The sequence below is a fragment of the Idiotropiscis lumnitzeri genome, chromosome 6 (genome assembly GCF_059441095.1).
Source record: "Idiotropiscis lumnitzeri isolate Australia: NSW breed Sydney's pygmy pipehorse chromosome 6, RoL_Ilum_1.0, whole genome shotgun sequence".
NCBI lineage: Eukaryota > Metazoa > Chordata > Actinopteri > Syngnathiformes > Syngnathidae > Idiotropiscis > Idiotropiscis lumnitzeri.
In genome coordinates, this window is record NC_142396.1 from 8,856,866 (window position 1) to 8,875,700 (window position 18,835).

The 18,835-nt window shown below is 41.0% G+C and overlaps 1 protein-coding gene across 2 annotated transcripts in view; it reads left to right on the top strand.

Annotated features, from left to right (window-relative positions):
• The window catches only part of megf11 (multiple EGF-like-domains 11), a 104,988-nt gene that overhangs the window by 63,952 nt on the left and 22,201 nt on the right, over nt 1–18,835 (top strand). For both annotated transcript variants that reach the window (XM_088299245.1, XM_088299244.1), the window contains exons 8-15: nt 1,037–1,283; nt 1,367–1,487; nt 3,290–3,426; nt 4,933–5,145; nt 6,364–6,538; nt 10,678–10,798; nt 14,576–14,739; nt 14,859–14,961. In XM_088299245.1, coding sequence (XP_088155371.1) covers nt 1,037–1,283; nt 1,367–1,487; nt 3,290–3,426; nt 4,933–5,145; nt 6,364–6,538; nt 10,678–10,798; nt 14,576–14,739; nt 14,859–14,961 — 1,281 coding nt within the window. The remainder of the gene's footprint in view (nt 1–1,036; nt 1,284–1,366; nt 1,488–3,289; nt 3,427–4,932; nt 5,146–6,363; nt 6,539–10,677; nt 10,799–14,575; nt 14,740–14,858; nt 14,962–18,835) is intronic.

Genomic DNA, 18,835 nt, shown 5'->3' on the forward strand with positions numbered 1-18,835 from the left:
TTGCGAAGATGAGGAATCAAAGGGAAAGTTTTCAAACCGCTAGCAAGATTCGAATGTAACTTCAGTGACTTCTAAAGCCGACCCGCTCGAGGTTGACCAAAGCTGCGCCTCTCACCAACATTCATAATGGCTGGCAATTATGGAAGGGCAGAGTTGGGATAAATTTGTCAAAGACAATGCTGTCCAGCTTTAATTAAATAGCAGCACTAGCGATACTAAGATAGCATTAGGACTGTAAAAAAGCCTACGTTAGCCACAGCTGCTACGTTGGTTGTGTGACTTATTCGTAATAGAGTGCTATCATTTCACAAAATGTATCAGTTTGTATTAATATTTTGTTGGAATGTACAATATATTAAAAATGAAAAAGAGGTGATACGTACCTGTTGAGTAAAAATATTGCTTATCATCTTCCTGATGTTCAGTTTTTGTTTGCTAGCATTATGGACAGTTGTTAGCTAACAAGGGATGAGCCTTTTTTTTTTTCAGTTTCTCATATTCCAAAAGTTTCAGCAAAAATTTTGAAAAAAAAACAGGTCTGCGTGAGCTTGCGGGTGTGTTTTATCTCTTATTGTGCCATTTTTGTTTTTTATTCAGTTAAGTATCTCAAGTTTGACAAAGGCAGCACAATGGTCTTGTAGTTAGCATGTCTGCCTCACAGTCAGGAGGTTCTGGATTTGAATCTTGACTTCCTCTTGTGTAGAGTTGGCAAGTTCTCTTCATGCTTGTGTGGGTTTTCTCCAGTGACTGTTCGGTTCATTGACGACTTGAAGAATTTGTGCGTGGGTGTGAACGGTTGTTTTTCTATGAGCGTCCTGTGATTGACTGGGCGTCAGTCCACGGTGTACCTCACCTCTCATTGTGGTCAAAATGACTAAATTCCAGCTGTGACAAGCGCTGTAGAAAATGGAGGGAGGTTTAGCCAAATTTGTCTTACTTTGTTGCCAATGCTTTGCCATGTCAATCAATAAAATGCTGTTACTGTATCCTTTTTTTTTTTTTTTTTTTAAGTCATGCCACTTTTGTGTTCCTGCAGGTTGCGAGAGTGACTTCTGGGGACCTCATTGCAGCAATCGCTGCCAGTGCCAAAATGGGGCAAAGTGCAACCCCATCACAGGGGCATGTGTCTGCACCGATGGCTACCAAGGATGGCGCTGTGAGGAACCCTGCGAGCCGGGTTACTACGGTAAATCTTGCCAACTGCCATGCCAGTGTCTCAATGGAGCCACGTGTGACCACGAAACTGGGGAGTGCATCTGCGCACCGGGCTACACAGGCGCCTTGTGAGTAGCGATGACATTTGGCACGGTCTGCGACCTCAGTTGAAATCTGCACCAGTTTTTACTGTTGACTTGTGCGGCGGCAGCTGTGGAGAACGCTGCCCCTACGGCAGTCACGGGCCGCAGTGCGAGCAAGGCTGCCCCTGTCAGAATGGAGGCACGTGTCACCACATCACTGGGGATTGTTTCTGCCGTGCAGGGTGGACGGTAGGCCCCTTTTGCTAACTCTGAAAAATCATATTCAATCATGTGTAGTATGTCATAACCATTATAATATAGTTTTCATGATTATATTTAAGTATACACACTGAGGGCTTTTTTCCCGAAGACAGGTGCGCGATTGTTCAGCATAAAAAACTGGCATATCTTCATTTTCGTGCCAGGGCAAATTTTTATTTATTTATTTTTTAAATTTGGCAGAGTGTACAGTGCTTTCCTTGGCGTTCCGGTGGACCTCTGGAGTTTTCTATTACACTCCCCTGGCAAATCTGACATTTTGGTTACAGAAAAAAGTATTTATAAAAATTTGTTTTGGCGCAGGTGGTGTGACGCGATTATTGTAGATTTAATGGAAGCACACGCAGATGGATTGGGAGCTCCTCTGAGGTTTGTGGTGGATCTCACCACATTTCATTCATGAATATGACAACAGTGTGGATCAACCGCTCTGAATGATTGTAGAAATTGTTATTCGCATCTTTAATGTAGTTTTTAAATCACCCCACTGACAGCATTTTAAATCATATTATCAGTGCTGGTGTTGTGGTACACTTGCCTTACTTTGGTGTAAGGATCTTGGTTTCAATTCCCAAATTTCCCACTGAGTGATGGTGTGAATATGAGTGTGAAATCTTGTCTGGCTCTATTATGTTCCTTGTCATCCATTGGCAAGTAGTCTCTTGTGCCTCCAGACTTTACAAGGGAATTGTGAAGTTTTTTTTTTTTTTTGTATGACATCTACTGTACGCAATAGATGTCATACTGTATATGCAGGAGTAACCGATTTTGTCCCAACATCCATATCTCTTCCGAAAAACAAATCACTGAACATATCTCATACCACCAGACCTTTCCACCGCCCTCTTTCCCACTAGCTTAGTGGGGAGTTATCAACAACTTGTGCTCAATCTCCACACTGAGCAGGCGGCAGGTTAATTTCTGAGGATCCCCTGCCGGACGTGCCCCACATTGCAAGACAAGCATGTCACAGTACTATGTGCCCTCAACGCATTTCCCATGAGGGATAATTATTCTAACGCACATAGAACTTTACATAACTTGAAATGTTACATCAACCTGCTAAGGGACTACGTAGAAACTATCATGTCATAATAGCATGAAATTTTTCGTTAATATGCGCTGTTTCATTTTCAGTACATAAATGAAAAGAATAAGCACTATAGAAATTGGATGGCTATTTAAATGTTTACAGTATTGCAATTACCTTTCTTTTTTTTTTGGAGACATCGCACCATATTAATCACGTGCAATGCAAATATTTAATAATATATGACAGGCTCCGAACCAACGATGGTCGCCTTCATCCTCAAATGAAATATTACTTGTAATTTTCTTGGTGTGGATCATAATAAAAGATGTACTACACTTAAAATCAATAATGCATTAATTTAGTAACTGCAACAATCACACACAGGCGAACACTCGTCCCTGCCAAGGTCACGCCAATTAGGATCAGCATCATCATGGGTCCTGATGAAATTAATGTCATTCTTGCATCAGTGTGGATCATACCAAATTTCCTCAAATTCATTTTAAATAATGCCACCAAGTCACAAATGAACCTTGTAACTTTTTGCATTAAAGAATTTCAGCACTGGCATCGATTGATCCTGTCAGGGAATACAGAAAACCTGTTTTGATGAATTTAGATGAAAATGATCCACATTTATATTACATTTCTAAATGAAACCAAATTAATCATCACAACACAGAACAAATATGAATCGTCTCTCTCTCTCATGTATCTCATCTGGTTCTGTTCTTCACAGGGTTCTGTTTGTGCCCAGCCATGCCCAATTGGCAAGTACGGCATCAACTGCAGTAAGGACTGCTCCTGCCGCAATGGCGGCCTGTGTCACCACATCACAGGCCAGTGCCAGTGTGCAGCTGGCTTCAGCGGTCGCAGGTACCGTCACGTCACCCGAACAGCTTCATATCACGCACAAATGACACAATGTGATGTTGACCACGCCCACTTTGCATCATCTATTGATAGTCCACGCAAAGAGTGACAGTCTCACGCTGACAATTACACACCCTGTAAAGTCCCTCACTGACCTATTCTCTTTGTTGACTTCCTAATGAGGCACCAACCTGTTATTTCAAAAGAGAACAGCAACGCTTGGATAAGTCCATTCTCAAGTGAAATAAGTTGTTATAAAAAAAAAGCCATTACTCCATTTCAAGGTGAGCTGGAAGCTTCCAATAGTGTTGTAAATGTTTAATTAATCTCGTACTTCATACTGAGCGGTCAGGATTTCATGTCTCCAGCCTTCATCTTCCTCTACTCCCAACTTGTCCATTGATCTCACGGTGGGCTACATGCTGTTTGGACTCTAGTCATTAATTACAAGTAATGGGTTTTTATTAAAGTCTCATTGAAATCCTCACAACTTTTTTCGTTCACCGTGTCTTAACGGAGGAGCCCAGAGCAGCTTGGCTTTATTACTTCAGCTCAGGCAATCGTCTCACTGATGGAAACCTTGTCAAGCCCTTTATTTTACCTTATTATTTTTTGGTCCAAATTGTGCTCATTCATTTTGTCAGCGATGAGCGAATTAACCGACGAGGAATAGTCTGGCCCAGCCGCGCAGAAAGAGACATACAGTATGATGGTAGACATCCGCTCACTTCTTTAGGTACGCCTAATGTGGTAGAACTCTAAGTCATGTCAATACAGGCGTAAAGTAAATCTCAAGTTGTCATGTTCAAGTTCCAAGCTAGTTCCAAGTTAAGTCCTATTCCTTCTCAATTCAATGCAAAACTTGAGGTGAAGCTTAGTATGTTTGACCAGTTAACGGTTTGCTAAACTGTGAAGTCAGTGTAGCTTATTTGACGTCTTTGTGAGTTTTGCTGTGAAAAAAAGGCACGGCTGATGTCTCGCGTCTATGTAAGCGCCACTTTCTACAATTTAAAAAAACAAACAAAAACCTTTTTTTCTTTTAAAAGCAAAAATGAAAAAGTTGCCTTGGACCCTCACATACAATATGAATGAAACATTCATTGCAGTATTTAAATGTCAAAGCAAAGATTGATTTTAACTTTGAGGCAGTAGCAGGCTAAACTTTTGCAACAAACAACAGGCTTTAATTTCCATTTTTTTTTTATACAGTTTTCATCTTAGGGCAAATGTGTTTTAAGAAAAAATGCGGTCACTTAAATCATCAAGCAGGCAATTTCTTGGCAAAGTGCTTTTTTTGATACATTGTAATAAAGTCATTTCTTGTGTTCTTATCTGTTTCTATGTCATGACGTTGTGGTTAGACTTTATATATTTTGGTAAATTTGGGACACAAAGCGGAAATGCATTCATTTTTTTTTTTTTTTTCATTTTACTGAGCAGATTTAAAATGAATAGCATCTAAAGTTTGAGTCACTTAAAGAAAAAAAACTCTATCTCCGCTGTGTACAGATGTCAGGATGACTGTCCTGTGGGCACTTACGGCCCGCAGTGTAACCAAAAGTGCGAGTGCCACAATGGAGCCAAGTGTCACCACATCAACGGCGCCTGTCTGTGTGAAACTGGTTTTAAAGGGCCCAATTGCCAGGAGAGATTCTGTCCCCCAGGCCTTTATGGCCTTATCTGTGACAAGTACTGCCCCTGTAATGCCACCAACACTGTGAGGTAAGCGAATGGCCTTCACATAAGGACAAGTCTCAATTCAATTTCTGCCTCATTTTTACCTCTAAGCACCTCTCATTCTGAAGTCTGAACACCTCTCGGCTGTGGCACCCAGTTAGCTTTTCATTGTGACCTCCGCTTCATTCATAATTTCTCAGCATTCATAGTTAATGCCGTGTTAATGCTCTGATTCTGGCTGCATAGAAGTCACAGTGTGAAGGAGAAAGGAGACGTCTCATTCATTTCAAACAAGCGCACATGCACGATACGCACGCACCTACACTCAATGGATATGGAGCATGCTAATACTGAGCATCGGTACTCGTACTCTTAAAATTTGCCCTGATACTACTAAGCATAATGCCACCGTACAAAGCTCCTCACTGAGCATGCTGCATGCAGTTTGCCGCATAGTGATAGTGTTGCAGTGTAAACCTTTAAATAGCCAATACTGAACCTCAAACAGCGCTGCAAGAAATATCAAAAGATGATATAGCGATACTCACAGACTCACATATATAATTCCATTTTTTTTTTTTGCCTTTTCATCAAATATATGTGTGTTACCTGAATGGATAAGTGTAATGGGAATATTACATGTGATATTTGGGTGAAATTAATTCCATGTTCAATAAACAGTGAAAATAGGACACATTTTGATGTAATTTGCATGACACGCACCCATTAGGCCGGCGGATAATTACAATACCGCTTTGTTTTTTGTATTGATATTTTTGACTATTCCCATATTTGTTTAAACAATATGACAGTTACTTGGTAATGTAAGCACTGAAAATCCAATGAAATTCATGTAGATTCAATTATTTGCTGCAAGACTGAGTCCCTATACCCCAAATCCATCTCAAATAATTGAACATAAAATCCTCAAGATAAATTACCAGAAAATGTAAAGACTAAATAACTTCTTTCATGAAAATGAAATGCAATTAGAATCTTTGGAGAAGCAAATATCATCTCTGAAAACACCACAAAAACAAAAATTGCCAATTTCCGTTTAGGATTTATTGTAATTTGAACATTATCATCAATAGAACAAGCATCAACAAGCTATTGCTCCAGAACTTTCCATCACGTGAACCACTAACCCGCCTTGCCTATAAAAGAACCTTTTCTGTGCACCTGCACGCACACACATAATTTTGTGGACTGATTTCTGTTGTTGCATTTTAGTCTCATCTATTCTTCTCGTTATGCTTCAAGCTGCCACCCACTTTCTGGAGAGTGCACCTGCACTGCGGGATGGACCGGGATTTACTGTAATGAGACTTGCCCACCTGGCTACTACGGGGAAGGATGCATGTTGCCGTGTAGCTGCACCAATGGCGCTGACTGCCACCCCATCACTGGTACTTGCATGTGTGCACCAGGCTTTATGGTGAGTCTTTGTGTTTTTTTTTTTTTCAAATTATACAAAAACTTAAACACTCTGTTGCTTTTCTAACTAAGCAACAAGCGCACCATTTTTCTTTGACCATTATTTTAAGTGCTTTGGGGATTACATTCCATAGCACTTGTTCTCGTAAGGTCACATGTGTCCTGGAACCTATGCCAAATGACATTATACAATATTATTAAACATTTTTACTATGTGGGGGGGGGGGCTGGACTACCCGTAGAAATCCACACAAGTACAATATGAGGGCTCGCTACAAGATTCGAACTCAGAACATCATGACTGTCTGGCAGATGTGCTAACCACTCGTCCACTTTGCAGCAGGTTAAGAGCGATAGTGTTTTCATTTGAAAAGAAAAAACAGGTAGGCTCCCGTTTTCCATAGGTATTATGAAAGTATTTCATTCATAAATCATTTTAAATTTACTGCTCTGCATTCATTAGAAAAAAACTGCATGGTGAAAATATAAAATTAATAAAAGTAATAATACAGCAAAACTGAACAAATAATGAGCACAGTATACATGTTTACTTCAGTCCTTTGCATATTATGCAGTAATTAATAAAATGGGGTGAAGCCATTTTTTGCAAATATAAATGGAAAATATAATAATATAATATAAAAAAAAATAATAATATAGAATATATAATATCTTTACTGAAACGTATTGGTTTCTTTCTTGGGCTTGACCAAACTCCCCAAAAAATTAAATTGGTTTGAATCGCACTGGTACCAAACATTTATGCAATTGCAGAGGAAAACAAAACAATTACCTTCTGCATTACGCTTTCTTAATTAACCCGCAATTTCTCACTAATTGGAGTGCATTTCATTATGCAAAATTCTATTACAATCTTGTGGGAACAGACTATCGTCGTTCAGGCAGTGACCAATATTTTCATACATAACAGCCTGATTTCGTTGACTCGTTGTAGTAATTGTGAAAGTGGACTTGTAATTATGTTGCGAGTCGCATTCATTTTTCATTCAACTTGTGCAGTGACAGTTTTTACCTTGCCCATTGTAGTCTTCACTGAACAGAGGACGGAGGCAAACGAAAATATCTGAATTCCATTTCCAAAGTCAAATATTTGTCATTGCTTTTCCGCTCTCAGAAGTGAATCTTTTCTTTTGCGTCATCTTGGATTTAATCTTGCATTGTGTCTCGTTTGAATTGAGTGCTTCACGTGCACTTCACTTGGAGCATCAGAGATGTGAAAACAACAAACCATTTACTGTACTCGCCCACCAAATGCAATCTCCATCGTATACGTGTGCGCTCCGTGCAGCCATATTGTCCCCCGCTTGCTGCTCTAATTATTTGTACAACTCCAGTCGCATGTTTCTGGCCTTGCAATCTGAAGTTACAGAGCGTGTGTGACCGGGAGAGTGCATTGAGCGCAACATAACATTTCAGTGGAAATTGCCTTTGTCTTGGAGCGGGGCCTCTGTGGCGAATTGAGCCAGGGAGTGAGGCCGCAGACTGTGTCTTAATTTGCTCCACCTGTTCTTCCACGCCAGGGAGGTCTGCCATATCCATTAAACAGACCTTGAGGGCAGGAGTCGGATGGGAACAGACGCACTACATATGGAGGATTGGTGTGTGTGTGTAGAATGACGGCTGGAATAGTCCTGTTTTTTTGTTTTTTTTGAGAGAGAGACCTTTCACAAAAATAGCACACAACACAGATGCTCTGCCGCCGCGATGTCTGTTTGCATGTAACCTTTTTGTCACATGGCGCCCGATCATTACCACACTGGGCGCTTTTAAAAAGTACTTGATGATGGCATCGCGGCTACGATTGTCGGTGAAATGGCTTCCCCGGGTCACCACCGACGGACCCGAGCCTCCCCGCTGCATCTTTGTTCTGCAGCCCCATCGGGGAGCAAAGCAAGCAAAGTCGACCGAGCTCCTGCATGCGTGATTTAACTCTGGTAATTGGACATGCTCTTTTTGACTGAGACAATGTAATTGCATGTTACCTATTCAGGCAGTGTCCCCCCCCCCTGCATTACATATGTAGTCACATAACAATATCTGCGCTGTGTTTATAATATCTGCATTCTGTTGGCACTGCTGAATGTGAATGATGTGCGCATTAGCAAGTCTGAGATAGATTCCAGTCGGCCTTTGTTGGTGGCGAAAAGAAATGATTTCCTCGTCTCTCAGGACTTTCCAACCTCATCAAAAGGTTCGCAGGTTCATTTTCTGTCTTGCCGCATGAATTTTAAGATACGGTCGCTCTTTGGGCTGTTAGATGAACTGTTAAGGAGTGAGACTGATTAGTAATTATCAGTGTCATTTGCATCCAATCTCAAAGGGTACCAAGCAGATCAATGTTGTGTCAGCAAGTGGCATTCGGGATGAAAATGCGCTTCAATTACGCGGCGATGCCAAGGCGTGGAGGCCAAGGACGCCCTGGTTTGTAGGTTCGACTCCTCACCTCACTGACTGGCTTCTTACATAAGGTCCTGCTACTCCCTTGCAGGGCAGACTGACAGCCCAGTGTTTTAATAATGACTCTCAGCACGCATGCTTTATTCCTTCTACGGCTCAAAAGGAATATGAATCAGACGATAATGAGGGAATTTGTCTCTTGAGAGCGGCCCAAACACAGGTCTGTGCGTCGCGTGTAGCGGCAAATTCAACATGGTCAGCGGTCATTTTGCAGCAGCTTGACCAGTTGACGTCCGTCCTCCCTCCGCTTAATAAACACGACGGAACTGAGTTTCTGCGTCGTCCCGGCGATGTCATTTGCAGTCGAACAAAGGTTTATTGCAGCCGATTGATCAAAATTTCATCGGCAGACGGGGCCTTTTATGTGTCGCGCTGGGGGGAGGAGAGCCGTTTTAAGATGCGCCTTCCGCCCTTGCTATCCGCCAGCACATCTCCTGCCTTCTGTTTAAACAGAGTTCAAAATGATAATGAGAGCAGTGAGCGACCAGCGGTCTCCCAGCGGTCGAGTGAGAGGGGGCTCCAGTGAGCCCCTAATTGGAACTCTAAATCATCGTGTCACCTGTCACTCAAGCCACTCCATGTGAGTGTGTGGGGGAATCCTTCGACTGGCTGTGATCTCCAGCTTATAAGGAAGGACGAGACAGGTGCAGTTAGTGCTCAGCCTTTAAAAGCAGATGCATTCAAATGACAGCAGGTTATGGAGGACATGGTGGGCAATACAGCGTGTCCTTTACCAGACGTAATGATAAGGGGCTTAAAGGCTGCACCGCAGTGGGCGGCAGCCTCCCATCGGTCGTGTTATTAATGTGAGATTTGGAGTCTGCGCTTGACTGTCTGTGATATCCCAGACATCCCACTGCCCACCCAGTGCTTGTATTAAGCCCCCTTTTCACCCTTAGTTTCAGCCAAGCCCAAAATATTATCATCTAGCCGAGGCTGAAGAAGTGTCCGCCAATGCGCCGTATGCACACCGTGCTGATAAATTCCTTAAATCCTACATGACCCCGCCAAACGAAGGGAGTCATAATTGGGGGACAAGGACATGACCCTTGAAGCTATTACTGTTCGCTAGGATGCAGAACCAAGCTTGAAAATTGAGCCCTGGTCTCTATGGCAACTGGATCCCAGTGGATATCAGCTCCTTATTATGTAGTGAAATGCCATTATTTTTGCTTTTAGGAGTTTTCAGTATTTACCAATCATGGAGAAAAATAAATTTACAGGCAATATAATGTTACATTTTACTCAACATCCATCACAACACATACTGTATATAACAGTATCCATTTCATTTTCTACTCGAGATTTTTGCCGATATGCTGTGTGGATAATGGATGGATTGACTTGGAAACAATTGAACAGATTTAGAAGACATGGAATGCCATAAATTTATAAGTTAGCTTTAAAACGTCAGGATCTTTTTTTGAAAATATGACCACTATTGTACATACGTTATAAATACATGCAACTGGTTCTTAACTTTAGAAACTACACTTTTTCAATAGTTTTGTCTTATTATATATAAGACACTATACGTATAAACGTAAAAATCCATTTTATTGTCACAGAGATTTTAATTTGGCAAAATTGGTAATGCAAATAGGCAACATTTATTTCTGTGCTAATGAGTTTCCTCTTGCCTTTATATTATTTCCATCCCAGGGTGAAGACTGTGCCACTGAGTGTCCTCTTGGTTTGTTTGGACCAAGCTGCATGTCCACCTGCTCCTGCCATAACCACGCTTCCTGCTCACCTGTTGACGGATCCTGCATGTGCAGAGAAGGTACGGCCCGAGTACCTTAATATCTTCCCACTTCACATCGTTTGAGGCTGCGTCTGAGGGCTCAGTGATCCTCTAATGAAGTACTCTTGAGGCCTCTTGCCGAACAGCAACGGTGAACTTCATGTCATAAGTGACACGCTGCTCTCAAAGGAATTGGACATTTCTTCAGGCATTCTTCAAGGAGGTGAGGCCTCTGCAGCCTTTTGCTGCGTGGCCTAGATGACAGGTTATGTCTAATGAGGACTCCGAGGAATGTGGATGTCTTCTCATTCTTATCAGTGAGGAGGGTTAGTGGTTCACTCCCATGAGGCACAGAGAGAGAGGTTCTGGTCCAGGATTCTGACCTGGGATCTGAGGCTTGTTACGGTGACGTGTGGTGCTTATTAAACGAAGCATGAAGAATTGAAATGTGTATATACTGAAGAGCTACTTTTTGTGTTTAATCCATTCCTTTCCAATCTGATCTGACAAAATTATCATTTATCATTTTATCGAGAATAACTATAGTTTTAACATCCAGAAACAAATTAGAGTCAACCTAAATGACTAATTATTAATAATTACCAAATGGCTTGGCACTTTTATTGTTATATTATGTATGTAAAATGGTTTATACAGACAGCAAAGTGGTTTTCATAATTCAAGCAGTTATAAACAACTCATGATACGGTAATAAACCCCTTTGGACTGTTCAGTAAGACTTAGGCAAGCTGGGACATAATCAGCGTTACTTCTTTTGTTAAAAGTCAAGCCTTTAGAAGGACGCCAGCATAGTAACAGTTTTACATCTATTTCTTTGGCCTAGGCACCACGCCAGAATTTTTTTCTCTCTCGGGGCGAAGGAGGCGCCTGACCGATATGTGGGGGGGCTGAGAAAAAAACCAATTGATTTTCATGACTTCATTTTCTTGAGAGGTTCTCTTATTTTTTTAAGTCAAAGTGTGATACACACCACAAACATTTTCATACTGAAGCGTGGAACTGTCAAGATGGACTAAACATTTTTGGCTGACAATCTCATTCGAACGTATTTGTAGTGCGTTCAAACCTATTGATATGAGTTGCAGAGGTTTTAGATCTTCTTGCGGCGTTCTTTGCCATCACTACTCCTTGCTGACTTCACCTCACACTCCAATTATTTCTCTTGCTTTATCAGACCAAAATAAAAAGGTATGCAAATGACATTGTCCTTGGTCGAATGGTTCCATATTTTTTACGGTCTAGAACATATTGTTGGAATTAGTTGAACCATAGCAGTCAGTTTTTCTATCTCTCCATTGGTTGTAATTCTCTCCATGTTAGTGATGGACCGATTATTGGCCGGGCCGATTATCAGGGCCAATATTTGGCATTTTGCCGATTATCAGCATCACACTTCTCTCTGCTATGCTGGTAGCCCTGCCTGCAGAAGCAGATGGGCCCGCCCACAGCACCATTTAATTGGTTCCTTTTGCAGTGGGTAGCAGCCAATCAGCAGTAAGCTGCCTGTTTGCTTTTTCACCTTGAGTCACACGCACAACAGGAGGCAACAGGCAACAGACCATGCCGAAATTTTAATAATGTCTGTCTACTTATTCACAACTAAAAGAGAACTATTAGCCGTAGTAAAGTTTGTTTTCATTGAACTATAAGAAATGCAGCTTAGCCTGGGAACCCCTGGCACTTTTTAGACTTTTAAAACTAAGTTGACAATTTTCAAAGATCTAAAAAAGCGTTAACATGTTGCATATCACTAAACTTGTTTAATAAACATGTGCTTAAAGGCAATAAAACTAAATCAAGTTCTGTTTTTCCAAATTATGACACCATTCTACCCATTTTTTTCAACAAATGAATATCGGCTTCAAATATCGGTTATCGGCTTACCTGACCACTAATAATCGGTATCGGCCCTGAAAAAAAGCATATCGGTCTATCACTACTCTATGGGGCTAAGTACCGCACCGCAATGCAGCAGGATGTATACTGTAGCTTTTACATAGGGAAGTACATCTGCACTAATTCTGGTAATATTTGTGTTAGGCCTTGTGATATCAGTAAATTAAGGTAAAACAAAAAAAAAAAGGAACAGAGATTCAATAAAAGGTCACTAAACATTGTCGCTAGGGACCTGTCATCGTGGAACGTTTCATGAGATAAAAAGGCGCTGATGGCGCTTGTTGTCGTGACACCTTGCCTGTCACTTTTTTGCCTTGCGTACTCAGATGTGAGCGCTCGCCACCATCCATCACTTCACTGGCAAGAGAGGAAGGAATCAATGCTTGCTGTTAGACTTTGACACAGCCAGTGAGAAGAATGATTGCGTCAACAAGAGGGGACTTTCCTCACTGTTTAACAGGCTCAATTGGACTGTCCGATCGATACACTCCTCCATGTCATGGTCCACATATCTGCCGCAGTCAATAATGTACAGTATTATGCACAAGAGAGGAGAGCGCCCGCATCCCCTTGGGGGGGAGCTGGCAGGTGTTTCAGACGGCTCTCCAAATTGTCCATTTCATATCGCTGCATGTGTCCCGCTGCATGTGAGAACATCAAAGCGAGTAAATCAGATGGCAAGGAGACAAATTTTGTCGTGAAAGCAAGATTTACAGAGAGAGATTATTTCATCATATGCTCGTTACACAACTTTTTTCAACTTTTTGTTTGGCCAGTTTTCTCGACCGCTGCTATTTTTTTTATTTTTTTTTGTAATTCAACACGCAGGTCGATATGTCTGAGAGGTGGAAATGATTGCGTTCATTTTAAATTGATAGAATGACTGAACGTGAGATGTGGATAGTTACATTTTTCATTTATTTATACTTGTATACCGCCTACTGCCAGAGGCTAGAATGGTGCATTTATTCCTACTGAATCCACATTTATACTGTCACAATTCTTTGAAAAACACTGTACCTGGGTAGGAGAAGGAAAAGGAGGCACCACAGTTGCCAAAGCATTTCCAGACGTTTATTGAGCAACATAATTATCCAAACAATCTCCATTTCTTCTATTTATCTCTATCTATCTAACTCTCTCTTGCACTCTTTCTCTCTCTCGCTCACTCTCTCTCTCTCTCTCTCACTCTCACTCTCTCTCTTTCTTGATTTTTCTTCAGGTCATAACCTTCCTCCCACATTAAAAATAAACAGAGAGAATGTAGGATTAATTCAAAGCTCAAAATTACCCACGTCAGTCTGAATTGTTTGATCATCCCAGTGTTTCCCAACGTTTATCCAGCCAAGGCATATATTTCACAAAAAAAATAAATAAATAAATAAAATCTCACTGCATACCCACTTAGCAAAATGATTGGATGCACAGGATGAATATTTACCTTCTGTCATCCAGTGGAAGAGCAGTGGATTGTTTAGTGTATGTAGTTGGAATGAACAAAAACTGTTGTTTATTGGAATATTTTTGGGGGTTAAAATAGTTGACATTTTCTCATTTTGACATCTGATAATCTCTCACAGCATACTAATGTAACTAACTTGTAGAAAATCACTCATCGTCTATCCGGTATGTGCCCTGCGATGGGCTGGCAACCAATTTAGGGTGTACCTCACATCTCCTGGGATAGCCTCCAGGTTACCCGCGACGTTAATGAGGACGAGCGCTGGAAAACGAATGCATGGATGGCTAGGCATTGGAATGAATCGTATCTCATTTGTATAACAATGACCCTTAAAAGCTACTTTGAACTCGATTCCTGAAATTATTCAGACTAAAACACAGCATTATCCATAATACCTTGTACTCGGTTTAATGTTCCTCTGCTGTGATTTACCCCAGGCTGGCAAGGTGTGGACTGCTCCATCCTGTGCTCCAGTGGTCTTTGGGGTCTTGGGTGTAATCAGTCTTGCTTGTGTGCCAACGGTGCTGCTTGTGACCCGGTCGATGGCATCTGCACATGTTCTCCGGGCTGGAGGGGCGAGCACTGTAATGAGCCCTGCCCTGTAAGTTTGAAAGTAAACCAAAAGGAGATTGCGAATCTCCTTGTGACCTTGAACCCAGCATGGTGCTAAAATGTTGAACAAGGCTTAAGAGTGAGCTGTTATTTATTTTTTTTTGTCAGGATGGCACTTTTGGGCTGGAGTGCAGGGAGCGCTGTGACTGCAGTCGTGCGGACAGCTGCGACTCAGTGAGCGGCTACTGCCTCTGCCACCCAGGCTGGACAGGTTGGTACTTATTTTGTATAATTCGGGGGGGAAATTATCTCTAGCTCAAAGAGCATGAATACGTATTCATTTTCTCCCTTCAAAGCTGAAAGTCACCAGAAGCTAGACAGACATGAAATGAACAAAGAAGTCAAATACAACTCGAGTTGAATTATACAGCATGTTTACAGAGTATGTCTAAGCTGCGTTACGTTAATTAAATGTTAATTGAATGTTTTTGCTACGCAGCCAGCAGGTCATGTTCATGAGAGATGTTGAGAAGTAAGCCTTAAATTAGCGCTCCAATTGGCAAACTAGCTGGCATACAATGCTGTTTGTTGTATTAAATTCGCGGGACCTGTTGACCCCTGCAGATAAATATTTGGAGGTGGAATCTATTATCCAACGCAAAATGTGCCGGTAAATATTACATACAACTTGTCATGTATTTAATTGTTCATCTAATCCAATTTGTTAAATTTCAGTGCGGTTTTTGTTTACATACGACGTAAACAGTAGATTGAACCAACGAGATCTAATGTAAGAGCTGCATCAAAGTGTTGGCCTTTATAAGAAATTAAAAAGGTCAATTTTGCTGAATTGCACGGATCTGTTTACTATTTTGGTAGTATTTTTCAGTGGTGTAGAACCTCACTGTATCACATGGGAGCTTTTTCTTACACTCAGGATTCTGGAAAGCTGAGATTATATATTTTGAAAAATAGTCTAATTCAGAGGTGGGCAAACTTTTTGATTTGGGGGCCACAATGGGTTCTAAAATTTGACAGAGGGGCCGCTCCGGGAGCAGATGGATGGAGTGTTTTGGTAACCTCACCTCAACGGAGGAAAAAAAAACATTTAATTTTAAATGAAAGTGAACAAAAGCATTACAACAATATATATGTCTTTGAAACATTGAAAAACCAAAATATTTAGAAAATAAAACATTAACAAATTTATTCATTTTATTTTTTTCTAGTTCGGTGGGCCAGATTAAAACGGGCCACATGTGGCCCCCGGGCCGTAGTTTGCCCACGCCCGGTCTTATTGGTTTTTTTTTTTCTTTTTGTATTAAAATAAGTAAATCTATTTTAGATGAATTTCTGTTCTAATTGGTTAATCATAAACTGAAATAAAGGCAAATGAATCAATATATTCATATCAAAGCGTTAATGTACTGCAATTAGAGTTGTCAACTTAGTCGGAAACACTTTTACTTGCAGTCTTTTTAGCGTTTACTACGATGACTTCATGACATTCTAGTAAGCCAGTGTGATGTAAAAAAGTCAGTAGGTCATGAATCAGTTCACACGATTGCAAAAAAAATCTGTGTGGCACTTTTTATTTATGATGCCAATTAGTTGCTTAGCCCTACTGGTAAGGTAAAATCCAGTGTTTAATTGACTACCTCAGAGTTGAAACACTTTTAAGATAGTTAAATATTTAACACTGCGGGAGAGTCATTTCTTTGCTTGCGAAGCAGAGTTAAATTAACATTACACAGGAGTAGACGCGTAACTCTTCTCCGACACAGTTAGTAGTTTTCCCGCTCAGTAGGTGTTAGTTTGACTCCTTAAAAGTTGACCATGACTGGGATTTGAATCCCGATGATCAGTCTCTAAGCTACCTAACCACTAGTGTTTTTGCTGCATGATAACAGTGAGTAAGACTTTGTAAATAACTTCAATTTGATCATCAAACGTACTCCAGGTATTTGTCAAAATTGTGGACTGTCATCAATCCACTGCAAACAAGTCCAACTTTGTATTGACGAACGTCAACTTAGTTGAGAACGCTTCTGAAGAGATCATTTCAGACACGTTACTGTTGACCACTCTCTTCTGGGAGTGAAAAGGATTTCATAGGCCAAAACTCTTTTGTATTAATGTCAGTGTTTCCCAGTGATTGTCAAGGAGGAAGAGAAGGAAAATTGTGCTGACTCGTCTATCTTAAAATAGAGGCGCAAAAGAGGAGTTAATCTAATACTTTGTAGATTTATTCTAACATTAGGTGTTCAGATCAATGAAATGAGCATTCCGGAGTTGCTAAACTTTGCGTCAGTACAATTCAGTGTAACACGGTGTTGGCGCTTTTGTGCGCTATTGTGAAAACACCAAATAAGACTCGCGCTGGCAGAAAAATAAAGTTATGGCTGTTTTTATGATGACCGCCCTCTGAGTTCAAATCAACTCCCCAAAATTTTACTCTGGAATTTTAACACTCCAATTTTTGTTGTGTACTAAAATAACATTAAGATCAATTAGCAGAAACTCAAATCATAGCATTGAAGACTGGATTAACGTGAAAGTGTTAAAATAATAAAACTAATAACGACAACAAAATGTGGCTCACATGCCACCGCATCTAAGCGTGATCCCGATGAGGTCTCTCCTCCCAAACCTGAATTAGGAAATTCATATCAGGTGAAACATGGTAGTGGTCGGGTGGTTGGAGCAATCCAGCTCTCGTTAGACTCTCCAGGACTTCATACAGTAATGATGTGATTGGTGTAATGCTATTTCCAATGTCTTTTGAATTGTCTGAGCTGTGACTTGAACATGTTGGCAAAACAAGTGAGCATCGCTACGCTTAAAACTAAAACGCCGCATCAGAAAGTCAAATTCGAGATCGGGACGTGGGTGGTGTGTACGCGGGGGTCCTCCATTGTGGGTGGAGAGATGCACTCATGCAGGGAATAGATTCAGCGGGAGGGGTTAAGTCTGCGCACTCGGCCTCTTGAGCTCGGGGCATTTATTCTAGGAAACTGTGGCTTTTATTATCTGCAAGAACGGACCTCTCTGCTCTAAATCCTGCACCGGTCGGGACCATCTGTCTGCCTTAATTGAGTCACGGGGGTGCAGGGCCAAGGAGCTGCCCAGTGGGTTGGACAAACACACGTTTCTGCACACTTGAAGCCATAGAACCTTCGTAATAGGCTCACTGAGAGAAGGTGCACAGAGGGGGAAAGTTCTGGTCACGGGAGTCAATCTGAGATGAAGTGAGTTGTCTGGATGCTCAAACAATAGAGGTCCAGATGTTCTTTAAATTGCACGAACATCAATATCCCACTGTCTATTTAAAACTAGTGTGGGGTGACTGTGGCCACCTTTGCATCACGTAGCTCCGTCCCGGGCTTCTACCACCCGTTATTGGCAAAAGGGAGTCGTATTCTACGGCGACGAATTATTATTTAATATTGAGCTACAAACATTTAGAACTAGCAAAGGGGGCCCAGCAATAAAGCTAAATGTGGGCTCACTATTTGACAAGTAGGTCACTCTCGCTGTTCTTATCTCACAATTGATAACAGTTTATTACAGCTTTATAACCTAATCATGACTAACTTGAGAACTGTTTTGTATAGCCTAACATTATCAATGTAAGCGGGAGAAAGTAAAAGTAAACTTTCAGCGTTGAAATGTTGGAACCCAAAGTGGTGTTTGCTTCTCACACCCCCAGCAATAAAAATGCTGGGTAGTTTCCTAACCCACTTGCGGTGTAACTGTGGATTTTTCAGCAGATTGGTTTACTTTTACCCAAGGTCGGGTTAATTATTAAACCCAGCAGATTGGGTTGAATATTGGTTTTGGGCGGCCTGAGTAGCTGAAATTAATCACAATTTTTTATAGTTTTGCTCACTCTAAGAACAGTTAGGTCAAAAATAACCCAATTTGGGTCAAAATCCACTGCTCGCGTCGCATCTTTCTTTTACCCACCCCACAGAAAAATTGTAATTGTGTACAAAATAACACAAATAGAACCCATAAAGTTGGCTCAAATTGATCCAAGTACTTGGTCGGTCCTTTTTTTTTTTAACTAAATTGGGTTCTTTTTTTTACCCAACTGTTTTTGCCTTGTTGAGTACTATAGTAAAAAAAATAAATGATGTAACGTT